Here is an 18,803-nt window from a genome sequence, read left to right as displayed (position 1 = left end):
GATTTGGTGGCAAATAGACACATACATACATTACATGAAATCATAGTTCCTAATATTCGCATACGTTCAATCTGGTATACGTATACGAACATTTGTATACATTCGCGTATAATGCACGATATTCATTTCCTTTTTTTATTTTCTTAAGGAATGAGAGTACATACTTACAAGTGAACAGTCTACTAAGAAATCATACTACGTAATATACTTGAATGGATTGGCAAACATTCGTTGCACACAAATGCATACGAATGCGTATGGCATCAAAACATTCTTATGTTTTTTTTTTTACACTTTCTTACCTTATAAATAAATAATGAATATTGGTATTTACTATCTGGAATGATTGAAACATTCTCCGAATGCGAATGCACGTATGGCTCATACTATGATAAATAAAACGATTAATATAAATATAGACGAATGGATTTCAATAATACGAATATTTATGTAAGAGTATGGCACGAATGGGAAGTATGGCTAGAACCTATGCATGAAATACATACATACATAAATACATGACATGACATGACTGACATACATACATACATTACAATGTTACATTACATGACATACATACATTATTACATACATATATAAATTCTCCTCTGAGGCTCCCATACGAATATTCATGTACATATGTGTATGTCACGAATGGGAAGTATGGCTAGAGGTATGCATGAAATACATGACATGACATGACATGACTGACATACATACATACATTACAATGTTACATTACATGACATACATACATACATACATACATACATTACAATGTTACATTACATGACATACATACATACATACATACATACATACATACATACATACATACATACATACATACATACATGTAACATATACATATCAATTCTCCTCTGTGCTTCCCCTGCTGCCCTGCACCTGCACCTGCACCTGCATCACAAATCACAAGAAAGAGAGGCTATGGCGATTTCATCCCTCCTCTCGTCTACTCCTCTCCTCCTCTCTCACCCTCCTCTCCTCTCCTCTTCCACCCTTCACGCCTCTCCTCTCCAGGTATGTATGCCCCCCCCCCCCCCCCCCCCTTTTCATCAACACAGAAATTTGGGGGTCAGTCTTTCCATTTAGACCTAACCTTCCTTTCATTTAACCCATTTGTTACAGACCACACGCCATCGCTTGAATGTCTGTGCATCATCTGCTGAATCTCCATCTCCAGCTTCAGCTCCAACTCCAACTCCGACTCCATCTCCTCCCCCTCCTCCGAAAAAACAAGTATTAACAAGTATGTTCTTCTGATCCTTGCCAAACCCTAATCTGGCACAGAAAAGAGAAGCTGTGATCCTCTTGTAATGTTTAAAAGATTGAGCTCTCAAATAACAATTAGCAGGATACCCTTCCTAATTAAAAATTAAGAAAACAACGACAACAACAACTACTACTACTGCAATAGATGGATATTCTGGCAAATTATCCAGAAAGACGGGGCATTTTGGTGCTTTAAATATGTGAAATTTTATTTTGTAATGCTTAAGCATTCTGAAGTGTTCCAATCCCTGCAGTGAAGAAAGGAGAAATAGTCAGAGTGGATAAGGAGAAGTACCTCAACAGTGTTGAGGTAATGGAATAAACTAGTGCATATATATATATATATATATATATCATGTCAAATTTAAGAGAGTTTTTTTCTCATGAAATATGAACGTTCATGAATGAGTATTTATCTACTGATTCAAATAGCTTGTAAGATTTGAATATCATATATCATAATCATATAAGATATTTAAGCATTCAAGAATGGGGATGTATCTAGTGCTAAAGTTTTATGCTTGTATGTCTGTACCTCATCTAAACTTCTCGATGTCACATGGAGAAGAATGAAATGGTAATGATCATTCATTAAGGGTGACCTTTAAACCTGTGCAGATGCACGAATGTAGATATATTAGATATATAAGCTTGTATTGCAAAATTGCATTGCAGATTTGGATTTGTGTATGGGTGGCATGTAAAAATGCATTGTAGCGAATGAATATAAATGGGAACAGATAGGCTAGGTCAATGCATTTTTTATTGTAGATGAATGTTTTTGGGTGGGACTAGGATAATGCATACTAGCACATGAATGTGAATGGATTGTGCACATTTCATTGTACATTGATGATGCATAGTCTATACAAATACATTACCTGCATATGAATGTAAATATTAATGGATAGTATATCTCTCTGTACAACAATGCATATATCTGTACCCATGGATATGCATGTATAATTACCTACTGTAGGCAAACATTCTGCTAATGTATCAATGGACATGTAAATTATATTCATTCAAAAGCATTATATACCATGGAGATTGTTCACTCATGTGCACACGCATAAATTGCATGACAGATCTGCTGTGTGAATTTTTTGGTGTTAGACTCTTTTAATGTGAAATTAAAAGGAACATCTGGTATTACGAGTGTGATCACTTAAATAAATGTGTATAACTTGGACTTGATCTTGACTGGATGTTTTTTTTTTTCTTCTAAGTACAGTACTTGGCAGTAGGACACCCTGTCTATTACACGGGTATTGATTATATTTATGAAGATCGAGGGGAGGTATCTTTTTTTAATTTGCTATAATCATCATTTCATTTTCACGTACCTTTGAGAGATAAGTCCTTGACATTAAAGACATACAATTCTTTTACAGATTTTGGATGTTCGCGTGTTTGAAACTGGTGAATATGCACTGGTAATATTCATTTTTTTTTGCGTATGCTCGCTGACATTCAGAATTAAAACCATTCTAATTGTCAGCACGGAAAACAAGTTCTTGTATAATTTTGCCACCATATGTCTGTGCTTTATGGTGATATTAGTCCTAGCTGGAATTTGAGTTTTTATAGACATTTGTACAGATATTGTTTTCCGATTCCTTGTGAAAGTTAAATCCAAAGTTAGATGGATGTTTTTTCCAATTACTCGTTAAATTTGGATAGATATTATTTTCAGAATACTCGATAAAGCTAGAGTAGTATTTAGACAGATATTTTTTCAGGCTGCTTGGTAAATTCGTATCCGTTTCTCATAAACAGTGACGACCCTTATATGATTTCTGGCGTGTATTATAGTCAATGTGTTTTATTAATTAAAAAATTTGCATAGGTTTTGGGTGTCCACACGTTAAGTTAAGAGGAACATTCATGGATTACAGATAAGCTGGGCCGGAATTCCAACGTCTCCTGCTTGGCTTCCTACATACATGCTTATCAAGGTAAATATGGATTACTTCCCATATATGATATTGGGAGAACTTCAGGGTTAATTGAAGAAATAAAAAGAAAATCTTGGGTGTTCTGGTGTTTTTCTGCTTGTTATTTCATTGGTGTTAACTTACAGGTGGTTTTGTCATTAAAGTGAACCTTTGTAGTTTCAAGAAAAGGAAATACTTTTTGACAGATTAGAAACTTACCTTCAATGGCTAATTTTTTTTGTGCTCTACTTTTTATGCAGTCAACCAAACTTTCCTACAAAAGAACATGAAAACAAGATGTTGATGTATTATAGGGATGATGGATTGTGGTTATTCATGAAGCCGGATTCTCTTGTTAATCTGTATTCTATCTAACGTGAACGAGGCAACAAACATGAGAGTTTCAAGCCTTCCATGTAATCTAATGTTCATAAATTTTTTTGGGTTGCCCCAAAGCATGACTTTGGAGGTGTTCTCATCTCCATATCTTTGAAAGCAAAATGTTCATAAAGTAAATTGCTGAATATAAAGATATTGATTTTGCGATTTGGGTGTTTCTTCGCTTGCAATGAAGCAGATGATGCACATCACTACACTATTATCACAAGAATAGCATGGCAAGAATTTTGTTGGGCTTTCATGCGTAGGTGTATCTGAAAATGTTCTCTTATACTTCAGTAAAAGGCATTCCTCACATATAATGTCTTGGTCATTTATATGTGCCAGCATACTTTTCTGATATTGACCTGAATATTGGTTTATATGAACATTCACATGTCTAGCCTATGAAACAATCCAGACCTATGTGTGTCTACAAATCCCCTACCTTGGCCTAACCTTTTTTCACCTGGAAAGAATGCGGTCTGTCCTACAGTTCCTTCTTCTCATTCAAGAGGTCTGATTCAAGCTTTGAGTTGATTTTTACTCCTACAGTGTGGCTCAATGCTTCTAAAATAACTTGATGATTATGACAAACATTGATGTTAGACTATTGTTGCTTTGTATTCTATTGTGCACCTAAACGTCCCAGACTACCTCTACATTGACTGAGGTTAACTATGTACTCCCCAATATACACATAAAAAATGCAATCAAGGTGTTTTTTAAGTCATAATCACAGAAAGTAGCAGGGAACCAAATTCAGTTCCAACAGCAGTGCAATAAAAAAATGTGAAAAGCAAGTTGATGATAATGATGAACATTTCGCAAGTTTGGTGCCTTGATTTTGCAGATGCAACCAAGCCAATGTTCTTCGTAATGAGATTTTATCATCTTTGCAGTATGAACACATTAAATTGTATTATTTGATGTCATGATTAGTTGGGTGGTTGTCAAGATGTTCAATTCAAGAGTTCCAGTTTGAAAGATCCAAGGTCTCCAGCATTTAGCCTCACAAGTAAGAAAGATTTGCGCTTTAGGGTTTAAGCCCATCCAACATAAAGTGGAAAGAAGCCAACATTGATTTCCAAGAACATTTGACACCATTTAGCCCGCATTGATGAAGAATAAATTTGATGAGGAATACAGAGGAATAAAGCTTCATCAGGATAATTAAAGATGTGAGTCCACAGTAATGTGGGCTGCATACATAGAAATGTCAAGCTCTATATCTATAGACTATAATAAGAATATTCAAATCTCTGATTAGCAATATTGAAGTTGGTATGCTTCACATGTAATTACAAGACTCTAGATTAGTGTGAAAGTGCGAGTAATTGATTAATATTATCCTCGCAGTTACAATGAATTGAGGATTACAAGCTTTTAATGATCATCCAGCCCAAATTAGGGCAAAAAGATTGGACAACTCTGCGGTCTGATTCCCTTAGGATTCATTATCCATGATTCACCCTTGATTTATCAACACTGTATCTACTACATTATACTGCAAGACGATTTCCTGAACATTTGAGTTGAATGTCAAATTCATAGGCATCTCTTTAAAATGAGACAAATTGTAACTATTTGAGGAAATAGAATTATGAAAAAAAGATGAAAATTTCACAAAGTGAATGGGCATCAAATTAATGACTTGAACCTGAAGAGCTACACATCTTTCTAAGAATTATATCATGCATGATGGACACAAATATCATATGCTCTCATATAGAGGAGTTTGCAATGCCTTACCTCTCTCTTTGCTGTTGATAGTGTGTCAAAGCTTCTAAATATTTCAACCAACAAGGTCCAGCCATCTCACTATTTACATGTTGAGGTCCAACTAAATATGCCCTCACAATGAACTGATCATTCCTTTGTCTATTGAAAAACAAAAAGCTGGTTAGATATGCTTCATTGATTTTATTTTATTTTGCAGACTAAAATAAGAATGGAACTCACTTACCTGCCCTCAAACGTTGATAACCAAGTCATATAAGCAGCTGCAAAATACATTGACACGAATGGTCTAGACATATCCTCTATAGAGTGAACAGCATACGCTTTGTATCCAAGGGTGCTATTTAAATATTAGAACAGACTCACCATCATAAGTACACTATACACTGAACAATATATGCTTTGTATCCAAAAGTGTTTGTTAGAAAATAAAAAGGTTCTAGAACCACACCATAAGCATTGCCTGAGAAGGAAGGTCCTTAATCTAGCTACCTGACCTTATGCACATAATAATATATAATTGTATAGAGCAGCTGTTATCAACATAATCTTTTTCTAACTGGCATCAACTAATATTTGAAAATTATCAGGATGAAGAAACCAAAGTGCATTGCAACTTACTCATGCAACCATTGAGCTGTTGGAAGAGCTACATGCAAAATGCCATTTGGATAATCCTGCCCATATAGAAGTCGTTTACTGCAAATTTCAGCCACAGCGCAAAGCATTCCCTGTGCATAAGTTTTAACAATTTCTAAGTGCAAGAAGAGCTTGAATTAAAGTGAGAATTGTTCATTCTCACACAACATACCTAACCTCAGCATTTTCAAATGATACATTCTAATAATGATCAGTCATGCATAGAGGTATTTAAAAAGATATTTTATCATTTTAACATGAATTCATGGATGCTATGAACACTTTTGCTTGCTACAATACATGGGATTTTCGCAAGTGTAAATAAGACCTAGGCTGTGTTGTTTTCCATGATGGGGTTGAAGAGTTAACAAGCTAAATATTTATATGTGATCATTATTTCAATAGCAACAGAGACCTATGTCATTCCTATTCCGATTCTGATGCCCAAGCATACATCTAAGCTATAAAATAATTGACTATTTATCACATCCCAACATCCACTAAATACATTCAAAACTAAACATTAAACAACAGGAAAAGAAAAAATGAACTGTCGGACGAGTAGTTTTCCCCTCTCATGCAGCTCATCTTTTGAGAGCATGAGAAGGCAAGGTGCAAGTTAGAATTCTCATTCACAAACAAGAACCAAATGGCAAACTTATTTGGTAGCATACCACATTTTGAAATGCAAAGAAATCAATAGAGCCATTCCAGGAAACAAAAATTCTTGTACACAGCCAAGATAGCCCAAAAGAAACATAAACGGACGTATATGTAAATATGCCATAGACAGTGGATATTATGAAAGACTGGAGAATAAATATACAAGAACTTACCGCATTTAGCCTTCCACCATTAAAATGACGTGACAGAGTTAGATCTGCAACAGCCTTCACAAAGTAAATAAATCAATTGTTTATATTAAAAGTCTATCATACCGTAACATATCTTTACAAAACTAACCTACAAGAAAAAATATATAATAAAAAAATATAATATCAAAGCATTTGCTTAATGTTTATAATTACAGCACCTTAAAATTCTGCAGCTTGACTGAGTTATTGTATAATGACATCAGACATGGCTTGACGTCTAAAAGCTAGAAAGGCTTCATGTCTATAAAACTTCACAATGAAAATGAGGTACGAGGGCCTATTTTTAGAACGAGTCAATAAAACAGACAGAACCAGCTGTTAAAAAATATAAGTCAAAACTAGTGGTGCACAATTTTTACTGCATGCTGAACAAAGTGCTAAAAGGGAGACCAAATATGAATGTTCTATCTTGGGCCAACCTGGATGTTGAACTTCTAAAACAAAAATGGTCCTTGGGAAACATCTTTGAATTTTCTAATCTAAGACATTTTGGTTGGATGACTATTCATTTTAGTTTCATTTGATGTGAAGATCAATTTATCTTGCCAAAAAAATGGTATATTTACAAATTCATGAACCACTTTATTCAGGTTCATGGGCAAGCATGAATTGTTAATTCCAGTCTTGTTTACAAATAATCAATACAAATCTTGCTTGCAAACTACTAAATTCAGGACGTAATTTAATTTTGTCAAGGATTCACCTTAAAGACTACAACTAGGACAATCTTGTCCTGCATGAATAACTTTACTACGTAATGTGACATATTGGCAAAACAAAGACAGATATTGAAAAGCAAATTTCTGGAGATATATTTACCTTGAGTTCTATGCGTGTCAAATAGGGTCTCAAATCAGAATCACGGGCAAAACGCACTTTTCCTACACTCTCTCCAGACTTTAGCCACTCCTCTTTGACTTCATTCTGCATCCACAATCTGTCCATATCTGCAGCAGACACTTTCTCATCCCAGTATATCCATTTTTTACCTGCAGCATTCATACAATATATCATTATATTAGAGATCAAGAACGAAAATAGAGCACCAGAGATCAAGAAATATGATTTAATGATGGAAAATACACAATGATATCGATACTGGAAAAAGATATAAAGATCAAAACCACCTCTAAAACCATGAAATTGCAAAACATTTTCATTCCAACATGCATCACAGTTAAGACCTACAGCTTCTTTTCATGACATTAGACAAACTACATGGTATCATGCTTCACTCATCAAACTTTGATTCCCCATCACCTACTTGAGGAAGCCTTAACATTATCTTTGTTGCCACCTTTTGATGAAGGATTCTGCTTTACATCTGGTTCATTTTGTGAACTTGAACTGTAGCATAAAGAAACAAAAAAAAACTCAAAATCTCCTAAACATTTTGATTAAGTTACAAAAGACACGTCAAATGGACAAGCACAAAAGTAAGAATTGATCAATAAGCACCCTAGAATAAAAAATGTAATTAATACTAAACGTGTGGTAAGAACATACAAATGGTCATGTAATTGGCTTCCCATATTGTTTATATTTCTAACCTGTTGTTTTCCTCACGCGAGGGACTCAAATTTCACCATGTCACTGATATAGAATGGATAAATGTATGCTACTGCCTTGACTTGACCATAGTTACCTGAGACTAAGTATACTTTGCTTTGCAGTCAGATATTTATTCCAGTATTTTTGAGTCGATTTGCTGTTTGCCTGTTTTGGACCACCATTGTAGGATCGAATCATAAATTCTTCACTCCTAGGCCTGATATATGGAAAATCATAATAATATGGCTTAGTCAAATACCACATATTCCTTTTAATGACATACTTAAGCATCTCTAGTCCAATTTAAGAAAAAGCCCGTTATGCAGGTGTCACTGGGTCTGGGTTTGAGCTTCACTTGGGACAGCTTGTATCCCACCTATTCAATTGTCCATCCCAAGCATGAAAGACATCGTTCACCAGCCTCTGTAAAATCTTCTTCCTCCACAACAATATTCAAAGCTTCTCCAATAACTACATTTTCAGCGGCCTCTTTTTGGGAGCATTCTCATTTGTCTATCCCAAGTATGAAAGACATGGTCCACCAGCCTCTGTAAAATATTCTTCCTTCACAACAATATTCAAATCTTCTGCAATAACTACATTTTCGGCGGCCTCTTCCTGGGAGCATTCTCATTTGTATTGAACATATGCAAGAATCAGTAAACTTCTCAGATCTGGATGTGGATGGAGAAAGAAGTAGAGAGAATAATATTGAATTATATAAAGTAAAAAGGGAATTCTATTACAACAAGAAATTTCCAAAACAAGTGCTAACTTATTTCAAAAACTCCCTTGCTTCACAAGCCTGGCATTGGCCAGTTTGCATCCCCCTATTCATTTGTCTATCCCTAGTACAAGGCATCATCCACAATCCTCCAAAGACAGGATCTTCTTCCTTGTCTATGATGGTGGAATCTCCTGCAATCACTACATAATCAGAGAGGTCTGCTTAGGAGCATTTGGCCATTTGGAAAAAGTCAGCCCAAACAAAGCCACACACATGCATCTCATACTTGTACTGATTGCAGATAGCATTACATAAAATCATTCCTCCTATCACTTCCACCTCAAATAGCACTCTCAGGTACAACTTATGACTACAGAGCCAGCTGATCCATCAGCCCTAGGGCACAGATGTTAATATTATATATGGTGGTTTCAGGAATAGGAAGTTTAACTTATCACTTCAGGTATCTTTCACAAAATGAAAATCTTTGGAACCTATTAATTCATAAGACTAATTTGACATGATTTCTGGTTTTCATAATGAGTCTGGTGTCCAAAGGATTGGAATACATACTCTCTTTTATATGTAGAAAGCCATTTCAAGAATGCCGCAGCAAAATACACACTCACAAATGGCCTATATAACATTGATGATGACCAATCAACAGTGTAATGTTTGTAGCCCATGTCCCTGCAATGAACATGGTTTGAGATCTCAAATTTTGGAAATGTCTACCACAGGTTTTCTTTAACTTCAATGTCATTACCTAGCAAGCCATTCAGCAGTAGACTGCAACATTTGCATTAATCCAGTGCTTGCTTCCTTAAGTTTGGGCTCAAAACGATAGGCCAGAGGTTGGCGATCACTTTCAATTTCTGCTATAGCACAGATCATAACCTGCAGAAGGAACTTTATACATTATGACAGACGTCGTTGTGTAGGCAGTTCTCCAGAAGGAGTTGACTTTACTGAGCTAATAGGAATAGCATGCACATAAATATGAAAAATCTAACATCGCCTGCGAGCATTTTTATTTTCATAACACAAACTGGTTCACCACCTTTAAACATACAGAGACCTTACGAGCAGCTCATAAAACACAGCCAAAGAATGCCATGTTTTGACATGAACACCTATATCCTAAAACAGTACACATCCCACTGTGCAGTAATAGTGACATTCAGCTATACATCTACAAGAAACCATTTCAATGATGTAGGGGTATACATTGAGAGCTACTTAAAACGTGTCCCGTTTCAATTAACAGTCAGTATTATAGATCACCCCAACAGCCTGCTCAAGGTAATATACATGGAAACATATTTCTCACAGATGCAATCTCATTTACCCTACCACAATCAAAGAGCAGTTGTTGAAACTGTCTTTGATGTGCAGAGTTCAATCTAACATCAGAAGTATCAAGAATCAATGCCTCATATCTAGACCCATAAATGGTGTTACATGTAACAAATATAAAAGAACTTTTTTAACTTTGAGGAATGGAAAGCGACATTTAAAACAGTAAGTCCATTTTTGCAGAAATGCAACAAATCCCTGATATCTTTAGAATACCATAAAAAATGTGGAATAGATTCAGTGTTGATATGTTTGCACAAATGGTAGAGCTTTTGTGTAGATACCCAATGTAACGTATATTCAAAGAAACATGCCCTAAATAAGTGAATCCAAGTAGTCTAGTAAATGAGAATACTAAGTGGGTAGCCACAAGTTACTGTATATGTATAGGAAGTGGTGATTTTGCAGATGTGACCAATTCAGTGTTCCTCGTCGTGTGTTTTAATCATATTTCCATTATGCGTGCATTTAGCTTGTATCATTTGAAGTTAAAGATCACGTGGGTTCTTATCCAGATGTTTGACATAAGCCTTGAATTTTCAGATTGACATATCCCAGGTCAGCCCAACAGTTCTGTGTCATATGTAAGAAGGTGGGACAGTAACTTCAATCTTGATGCAAGTGTGAAATCGAAATTATGTGGAAATTAAGGTCCTATGAGACATTAAAAAAAAAATTAGAAGACAATCCCCGTAGAGGAGCCATTGCATGAAATGGCATAGGAGGAGAGGAATGCCATTTGCAGGGAGACAAAAACCATTGACAAGCTATACCAATAGGATATCTGCTAATCATGATCCCCATATAGTGTGGTATTGCAGAGAATAGATAAAATTAAAGTACTAGTATTCACATGCTTTTTCATCCTATTGATCCCCCCATTTTATTCTCAATATTCATGACATATGCATTTGGACACATACTATTTCATGTGAAGCTAAATCATCATAAATGTTGTTCCAACTACTATGTACACTTATCATTCATGTCATTCTGTATGCAGGGAGAAAGGATCGCAAGAGTGGAAAATCTTACAGGATCTAACTTGCCATTGAAATGCCTATCGATGATGATTGTTGCCATAGCCTGCATGGTAAACAAACCCAAGAAGAAATCAGTCAACCCATAAGAATATAAAGTTGCAACTCACATATATGAAGAACGAGGAAAAGGAACTGTGTTAGATATGGACTACTGTCTGTGATGGAGAATGGAATAAGCAACTCAAAAAGCACATACATAAAAAGACAAGTAATTTGTAAATCAGTTTTGATCTTCGTTTTGAACACTAACTAGCAAATGTAATACACTAAAATAGCAATATATCTATTATGCTGCTAGTTTGAAACCCTCTTTGTGCTGGATACGATGTAGCTTGTACATCAGAGGTTTTTGTCCATGTACGCTTATTATACTAATATATTCCGATAAATAATGTAAATTCAGTTGGTTAGACACTGAATTGTTCCGTGCATCTTTGCTGTTCACAGTGATTGATATTGCAAGATCCAACAAAGAAAATTGAAGCTAAGAAACTTAATGGAAAAAGAAAGAAAGATATATAATGTCTTTTAAGAGGCCAAAATTGTTGGAGGGTGGCAGCTCCAGACCTGCACTCTCTTTCATCTTTATTATCTATGTTCTACATTCTCTCTCTTCCTAGATTCTTCTTCTCTCTAGAATCTGCAACTCTTTAAATGCCTTCTCTCTCTAGAATCTACAACGCTTTAAATGCCTTCTCTCTTCCACTTTTTCCAAGATATTATATTCCCTCTTATTCGTAGTTTATTGTACCTATCAAGAGTCACTTAACTACCAAACAACCATTTCACCCACTTTCCCCATTTTTGTATAAATAGACTATACCAGCCTCTTTTGTAAAGACTTTTACTATGTTGCTACTTACAAACAAGCTCTACTCTTTGGATGTGTCTCTACTCTTTGCAACCATTTTTTCTACTGCTGTCTAACAGCCTTCTCACAGCTTGGCTGTGTCTATTTGGTTCTAAAAACTGTTCCGCTGCTGCTATTAACCGCTTTTCTCACAAAAATGGCCTATAAGACCAAACAAGAGATTACATCTTAAGTGCTATGTTGTCTTTGAGAACAACGAATCAAAATAAAATAAATATTACTAAGTAAATATGAAAGTAAATAAGATAAAAAGAGACAAAAGAATCTGGTTATCGGCACATGTAAGATTCTCAAGTTAGATATATTATAACTTTGTCTTCAACAGATCTCTAGCATAGGTCGATCCAGAATGGAGAGGTCTCCAAAGCGAGGGAAGCGCCTGTGATGGGGGGAGATATTGGCCTTTATCTATCAATGACAAGGGTGGTGAGGTCATGGTCTCTGGGGTCAGGGCCTACGTGCTCGACAAATTGCTATTGCCCGATCTATTGTAACCCCTTTGTTATGTCTTGGTGGGGAGCCCATTTGTGTGGCCCTTGATTGGCTTGTAGCATTAGTATGAGTGATAGGGCTAAAGAAAGTTGTGATTGTTCTTTCTAGATGAGCTTGTGTGGTTGTACTATAGTCCTTCAACAACTTGTCCATGTGTCTCTTGAGTTCCAACAAGAAAAGTCCTTGGCACAGTTGGTCCTCATATTCCATTACCTTGCGTAGTGGGTCAAAGTCATGTTTAAAGAGGCAATGCTATCTCCCTCTTATTTCATAAAAGACACTATAGTGTCAAGCATAGTGTTCTTCATATTCCACTCTAATGACACAATTGGCAAACTCTTTCTTCTAGAGGTATTTGTGTATATCTACCTACCTCAATCACACTGTGCAACACATCGGATAGATGTATGTCCATATAAGGTGACTTGATGATGAATCTATCCTCCAATGTGTCTAAAACGTGTCTTGTCCTGAGCTATATCCATACCAAGTGATATTTTGGGGCTGATCCATGTTATCTTGTTTTCCAAGTTAATAATATCAGTTCGGATCACTCTATTCTTTTCCACTTTGGACATGTTTAGATGGGGACAGTCCAACCTATATTGGAACAGGGGTAGTGCATTTATGCTTATGCCATGTGGCCCGAGCCATTGCTGCATTTCAGCATACCAACAATGAATGTCTCCATTTTCAGCCAGTTATCTTGATAAAATAAGTACCGACCTTGGGTACCTTTGTTTAGGAAGCTCCCAAAGAAATTGGATACAAGTCACTAATCGGAACAATGCCTCGGTCATCTCATGGAGCACCAATGCTTTGCTCCTTATCATGCGGGCAATCATTGACACTAAAGGTCTCTCTACATCTTTCAAATGATTTGCTTTGTTAAGACTCAGTCCCCACGTTTCTACTCCATAGAGAAGAGTTGGTGTGACAAGTGTATCAAATAACTGCAGCTTAGTTCGTGGCTCTTGGAACTGAAAATGTGCACATTGTCTATCAAGAGCACCAAAGGCTGCATATGCATGAGAAAGTTGGGCACAAGCAGCTTCCCGTAAGGAGAAGCTAGGCCATGTAAATGTTACTCCTAGGGCAAGGGCATGTGTATTCCACCTTTTTCTCTCCAGAGAAGAATTCTGGTTCTGATCTTGTCCATGCTTGAGTGGTGTTAAACACCATCACTTTAGTTTTATCTATGTTTATCACAAACTTTTGTCTGTACAAAATAGTTTTAAGGCATTTAGATGTCTTTGTAGTCCCTCCGGAGAGTAAAGTTGCTATTTTTAGTTGTATATTTCGTTGCTTGATTTTCTAAGGTAACCTATGCTTTACTTCAGGTCTGTACAACCTCAGAAAGTAATATGCGTGCTTCAGCCATTCTATACTATGTATGCTTTGCAGTCCCCTCAGATAAAACCTATGCTTAGATCTTATTTGACTAATAACCAAAATCCACCTTCAAACAACATTAGAACAGATAGATGTGGTGACATAATTTTCATATTTCTTTGTCACCATCTTGTTAAAAACAGTAAAATTTATAGCAACATAAGTATAATATAAATACCCTCATCTCTGTCTGGGTAACATAAGGCTTTCCACCGGAATTCCGTGAAATATGTACTTTATGCCCTTGCTTTTCTCCAGCAGCAATCCATTCTGCACAAACTGCCGGATCACCCCACATTGACTCCATATCTTCAGCATCCACCCAATCATCCCAATACTTCATGCTGGGAGCCATTCTTTGATAATTTACATTCCACACTCTTTGACTGCTTGAGAAAACTACAACCCACAAAAAAAGAATAACCTTTTTGGCAAAGAGCAAAAATGGAAGTTACAGGAATAAAATACAAGCACACAATCATGAGACTATATGCAAGAAAACCTTAGTAACTCACAGTGGATGATTTCACATTTATCATATCCACGATGTTTGAGATGAAATGTGGCATTCTAACATTGATCATTCCTACATACATTGGTTGAATATATTTAATTGTTCAAGTCAATTTCCAAACTAAGAAGTGATGGAAGATCATCAGATCAAAATTTTGAAAAGTACCAGAATACAAGTTCTCCATGTTCAATTTCTCAAACAATTTTTTCTTATGTGATGCTACAAGTTCTCCATGTTCAATTTCTCAAATACTTTTTTCTTATGTGATGCAAATGCATGTCCAGTGTTCCTGAGAAAGGTGCCCTCATTCACAAGAACACAGGTTCAACTTTTTATTTTCCCTGATACAAAATGTATGTAAGGCACTATGGAGAAAAAATCCAAGATAATCATATAAATTTGTGCTATTTCATTGTAATTTCCTATTATTCGTGCATAAATTCAGCCAATAATTTAACTAAATTTTCCCAAAAATATGGGACTTCTCCTAAATCTGCTTAACTTTTGGGTTTAAACTAAACCAAAACCATTAAATACAACAATCAAATGATTTATAGTGAAGCAGAGAATAGCTCCAACTATCATCATCTGATAGAAAACTAAGTTGTGGACCAAGTTATGTAAAGAAAAAAAGCATGCCTCACTACTAGAAGGTATAAAGAGGGTTATACAAGACTGTTGGAAAACAACGCTAATAAACCTAAACTTAAACCTTTAATTTATAATGTTCTTTATTAACTAATATTTCAATATTTTGAATCATTAAAAGGTATGTGGACTTCCAATTAAGTAATACTGCACTATATTCTGGTTTTTGCAAACCATAGGTCCTAATGTACCTTCATCTAAATTTGCTAAAAATATTTAACTCATATTTCAATATTTGAAGGTTTTATCATGACTTAGAGGTATGTTCACCTATTCAATTCCAAAGTTTGAAGGTGATTCCAAAGTTATAGTAAATTAAGCATTTTTTTCAACAAATGCAAGTGGACTTTTTTAATAAATACAAGTTTACACAGAGCTACAGCAGCATCTATGGAAATCCTTGCAACAATGACTTATAATTTTTGTTTCGGCCTCTCTACTGAAATATTCAATATCAGAACAATCTGAAAATGATTATTTTTCCATATAAAGCTAGATTTTCGTGAAAAATGTGTATGTTTCTTCTAGACTTAGTGATATGTATGTTTCTCCATAAACAACAGAAGTTTTGTGAAATTTATGTATTTCTCCACAAAGAACTAGATTATATGTCTTCCACATAAATAAAACCAGATTTTTGTGAGATAAAATGTCTTTGTGAAAGCTTATATACAGTAAAAATCAGACAATCGGAAAAACAAAAGCACAATGTGATTTAAAACCAGATGATGTCTACAATAGACATATCATACACCAAAAAACAGCGAGATTCTAGAACTACTTCATCTTTAAAGCTGACAAATCACAAGATTATAATGATTATAATGTAAATCCAGTTTTACCTTTGCATTTGACATAGATCACCGCAGAATCAATGCAATTAGAATTAACCAGTTGATCTATCTCAACTCATAAAGATCATCACGACAGAGCCAATGAAAATTTAAAAACGTGTTTTCTTTCGTTATAATTTGACAGATCTCGCACAGACATCAATAGAATTAAAAGACTATTCTTTGTTAACAAGTTGACAGATCTAATAGAATAACAAAGAAAAGGAAATGCAGTTTGCACTGAGGTTCAATCACCAAATTATTTCTTCAGCTCTCAAAACAAACGAAAAAACCGCAAAAGCAAAAACAAATCCAAATCCAGAGAATCAAATAAGAGAAAAACAGGAAACGCGTTTTCATTGAAAGAGATAAGAAAACCTAAGAAAAGAGAAACAACACGAATAAAAGAAAACGGATTCTGAAACCGGGGATAGAAACGTACCTGGAAAGTAAGAGAGCGAAACTAAATGCTCCAAGAACAAGCCGAAGCAGAAAAGCTATGGAGAAGGAAGAATTTCGCGAAGCAGAAGGTGAAGAAGCAGAAATTCTTCCGGCAGAAACAAAATAAATTAAATTAAATAAAAGAAGAAGAAGATAGAAGCAACAAAAAAGCAAAGAAATAAAACGTGAAAGAAATAAACAAAAGAGCGGGAGAAACTTATTTACAAAAATAGGCCTACAAATTTAAGGAATAAATCATAGCTTATTTTAGCAGTACTACTGTATTTAGGGCCTATTTTGGTAATTATGCCTTCCCTATATACATCTAGTGTTTTAATTAGGTATATGAGGAAGTCTTCTATAAGAAAGTGAACAATCATCGTTAAAATTTAGTTGTAATCTTAACCAGCCCTTTGGGTAATTAGTTCAATCGCAAACTTCCATATCATTCCTCTGCATCATTGTAGCTCGAATCACTAACTGTTATGTACACATAACGTATGTGAGGGTAGGTCACAAATATTTACATAAGTGAAGGGTATGTTGACTAATGTTAAAAAGAGTACTAATGTGATTGGATTGAAGGAATGATAGGTGCATGCACTATCATGATTTGGACAACCAATGAATGGAGGGCCTTTTAGAAAGGCACATCTATTCAAGGGGCCTAAGAAAAGGTATAAATGCGAGGCTTAGCTACCCCCATAAGGACATTACGTCAGAAGGTCGTTGTCTTAGACACCGGTGGTGCGGGCTAGGCTTAAGTCACGACAATCGTGTTTATCTCTTCCAAGGTATTAGTCATCCTAATATCCAGCAGTATGGGATGTCGGTGGTAGGTTGGTTATGTCTAGATCATAACTCGAGGGTGGTCAGGTGGAACAGGTTATTCTATCCCATCTATTTTCCTTCTTTTTACTTTATTTTTGTCTATTGATTAGTAATAGACTCTTAAAATTTAGTCTAAGTGTCATAATAAAGAAGAAGCCAAGTTTATCCATGCACAATCTTGAATAATTTCATTAGTGGCTCAAATGCTAGTGAAATGTGCCTCCCTTTGATTACAAATATCATTTCTTTGGTTGCATCTAGTTCCATGGAATCTCATTGGATTAAAATAGTCATAAATCCTATACTACAACAACATTTTAAAGTTTATGATCATTTGATAGTCATGAAATCGTGTTGTAATCTTTTCCGAGTTTACCATGGTTAGCGCAACAACATCTGTGGAACTAATTATGCATAACACTTACTGTCGTGGAGAGCATTATCATTAATTGCACTATGACAGCTAGTGACACATGTGTTCTTCTACATTTTAAATATCCTTTCTATGCTCACACCTACCTATATAGATTCTCGTTGATCAAAATCTAGTCATCATCTTAATTCTGTAAGCAATTTCATCTAAAAAGTGCATATAACTCGTAACAATATAATAATTTATTAGGACAAAGCCCGCTTTTATGCTTATCACCAACACCAACCTCGTGCATTTTTTCCTAGACAAAAACTGTTTTTACGTGGTGCCTCATGACGAAAGTTGTCTATGGGAAAGTCTACTAAATTAGCTAAGAGTTTGTGTTATTGTGGACCGTTCATAAGCGCATTGGTTCGTTTGTTGATCACTTGAACTTTCTAGCTAGCATCAAAGTTCATCACGGTGTTCATGTTTGTCATTTCAAAGAGCTCTTGGTTTCTAACAATAATTCCATTGTTATTGAATGGCACGAGCATAATTATAATAGTTCTCTAACCTCAAGGCTAGGTGTGGCTAATTCATAAGGATTGAAGGGTGAAGATTGAGATAAATATTACAGTGGAAGAGAACTTTATAACGTTCCATCACTTGGCCACTTTGAATAAAACAACCAAGTACGAAGCATACAAGGGCCTAGCGTTTTGAGCCTATATAAGAAATTAGAAGAGCCTATATAAGAAATTAGAAGGTTAACTATGACGGGGGTCATCTTTCTTATTTTGATTGGGACTCCTAATAGTGTTGCAAAGATCTAACTTCATACACATGTGCCACCTTCTTCAAAACCAATATACAATCCATGTTCGAAC

General features: G+C 35.4%; 2 protein-coding genes across 2 annotated transcripts; one reads left to right on the top strand and one right to left on the bottom strand.

Moving 5' to 3' along the window:
• The first annotated feature begins 883 nt into the window (after positions 1 to 883).
• On the top strand, positions 884 to 3,665 carry NDHO (NAD(P)H:plastoquinone dehydrogenase complex subunit O). Its single transcript, XM_087328056.1, has 7 exons — positions 884 to 1,041; positions 1,150 to 1,270; positions 1,548 to 1,603; positions 2,528 to 2,593; positions 2,688 to 2,729; positions 3,192 to 3,251; positions 3,491 to 3,665. Exons 1-7 carry the CDS (start codon positions 949 to 951, stop codon positions 3,518 to 3,520), a joined length of 468 nt encoding a protein of 155 aa, XP_087184182.1. The 5' UTR covers positions 884 to 948; the 3' UTR covers positions 3,521 to 3,665.
• Positions 3,666 to 4,906: 1,241 nt separating this feature from the next.
• Positions 4,907 to 16,839, bottom strand: LOC147856810 (transglycosylase). Its single transcript, XM_087328717.1, has 13 exons — positions 16,732 to 16,839; positions 14,473 to 14,693; positions 11,532 to 11,582; positions 9,907 to 10,037; positions 9,714 to 9,830; positions 8,508 to 8,630; positions 8,127 to 8,209; positions 7,682 to 7,851; positions 6,824 to 6,877; positions 5,970 to 6,079; positions 5,575 to 5,688; positions 5,361 to 5,489; positions 4,907 to 5,130 (listed from the first exon to the last, which is right to left on the bottom strand). Exons 2-13 carry the CDS (start codon positions 14,647 to 14,649, stop codon positions 5,106 to 5,108), a joined length of 1,284 nt encoding a protein of 427 aa, XP_087184843.1. The 5' UTR covers positions 14,650 to 14,693; positions 16,732 to 16,839; the 3' UTR covers positions 4,907 to 5,105.
• Positions 16,840 to 18,803: the final 1,964 nt, after the last annotated feature.

This window comes from Azolla caroliniana, unplaced genomic scaffold (assembly GCF_043228905.1).
Source record: "Azolla caroliniana isolate FFs.n. ecotype wild unplaced genomic scaffold, voAzoCaro1.0.p SCAF_12, whole genome shotgun sequence".
In the NCBI taxonomy this organism is placed as follows: domain Eukaryota; kingdom Viridiplantae; phylum Streptophyta; class Polypodiopsida; order Salviniales; family Salviniaceae; genus Azolla; species Azolla caroliniana.
This window is presented reverse-complemented; position numbering and strand designations above follow the sequence as displayed.

Coding starts and splice junctions, on each gene's coding strand:
- NDHO (XM_087328056.1), top strand. CDS start 949: ATGGCGATTTCATCCCTCCTCTCGTCTACTCCTCTCCTCCTCTCTCAC. Junction 2,594..2,687: donor TTTATGAAGATCGAGGGGAG/GTATCTTTTTTT, acceptor ATTCTTTTACAG/ATTTTGGATGTTCGCGTGTT. Junction 2,730..3,191: donor AAACTGGTGAATATGCACTG/GTAATATTCATT, acceptor CATGGATTACAG/ATAAGCTGGGCCGGAATTCC.
- LOC147856810 (XM_087328717.1), bottom strand. CDS start 14,649: ATGGCTCCCAGCATGAAGTATTGGGATGATTGGGTGGATGCTGAAGAT. Junction 8,631..9,713: donor CTTTCTACATATAAAAGAGA/GTATGTATTCCA, acceptor TCCATATATCAG/GCCTAGGAGTGAAGAATTTA. Junction 8,210..8,507: donor CAAAGTATACTTAGTCTCAG/GTAACTATGGTC, acceptor TTTATGCTACAG/TTCAAGTTCACAAAATGAAC.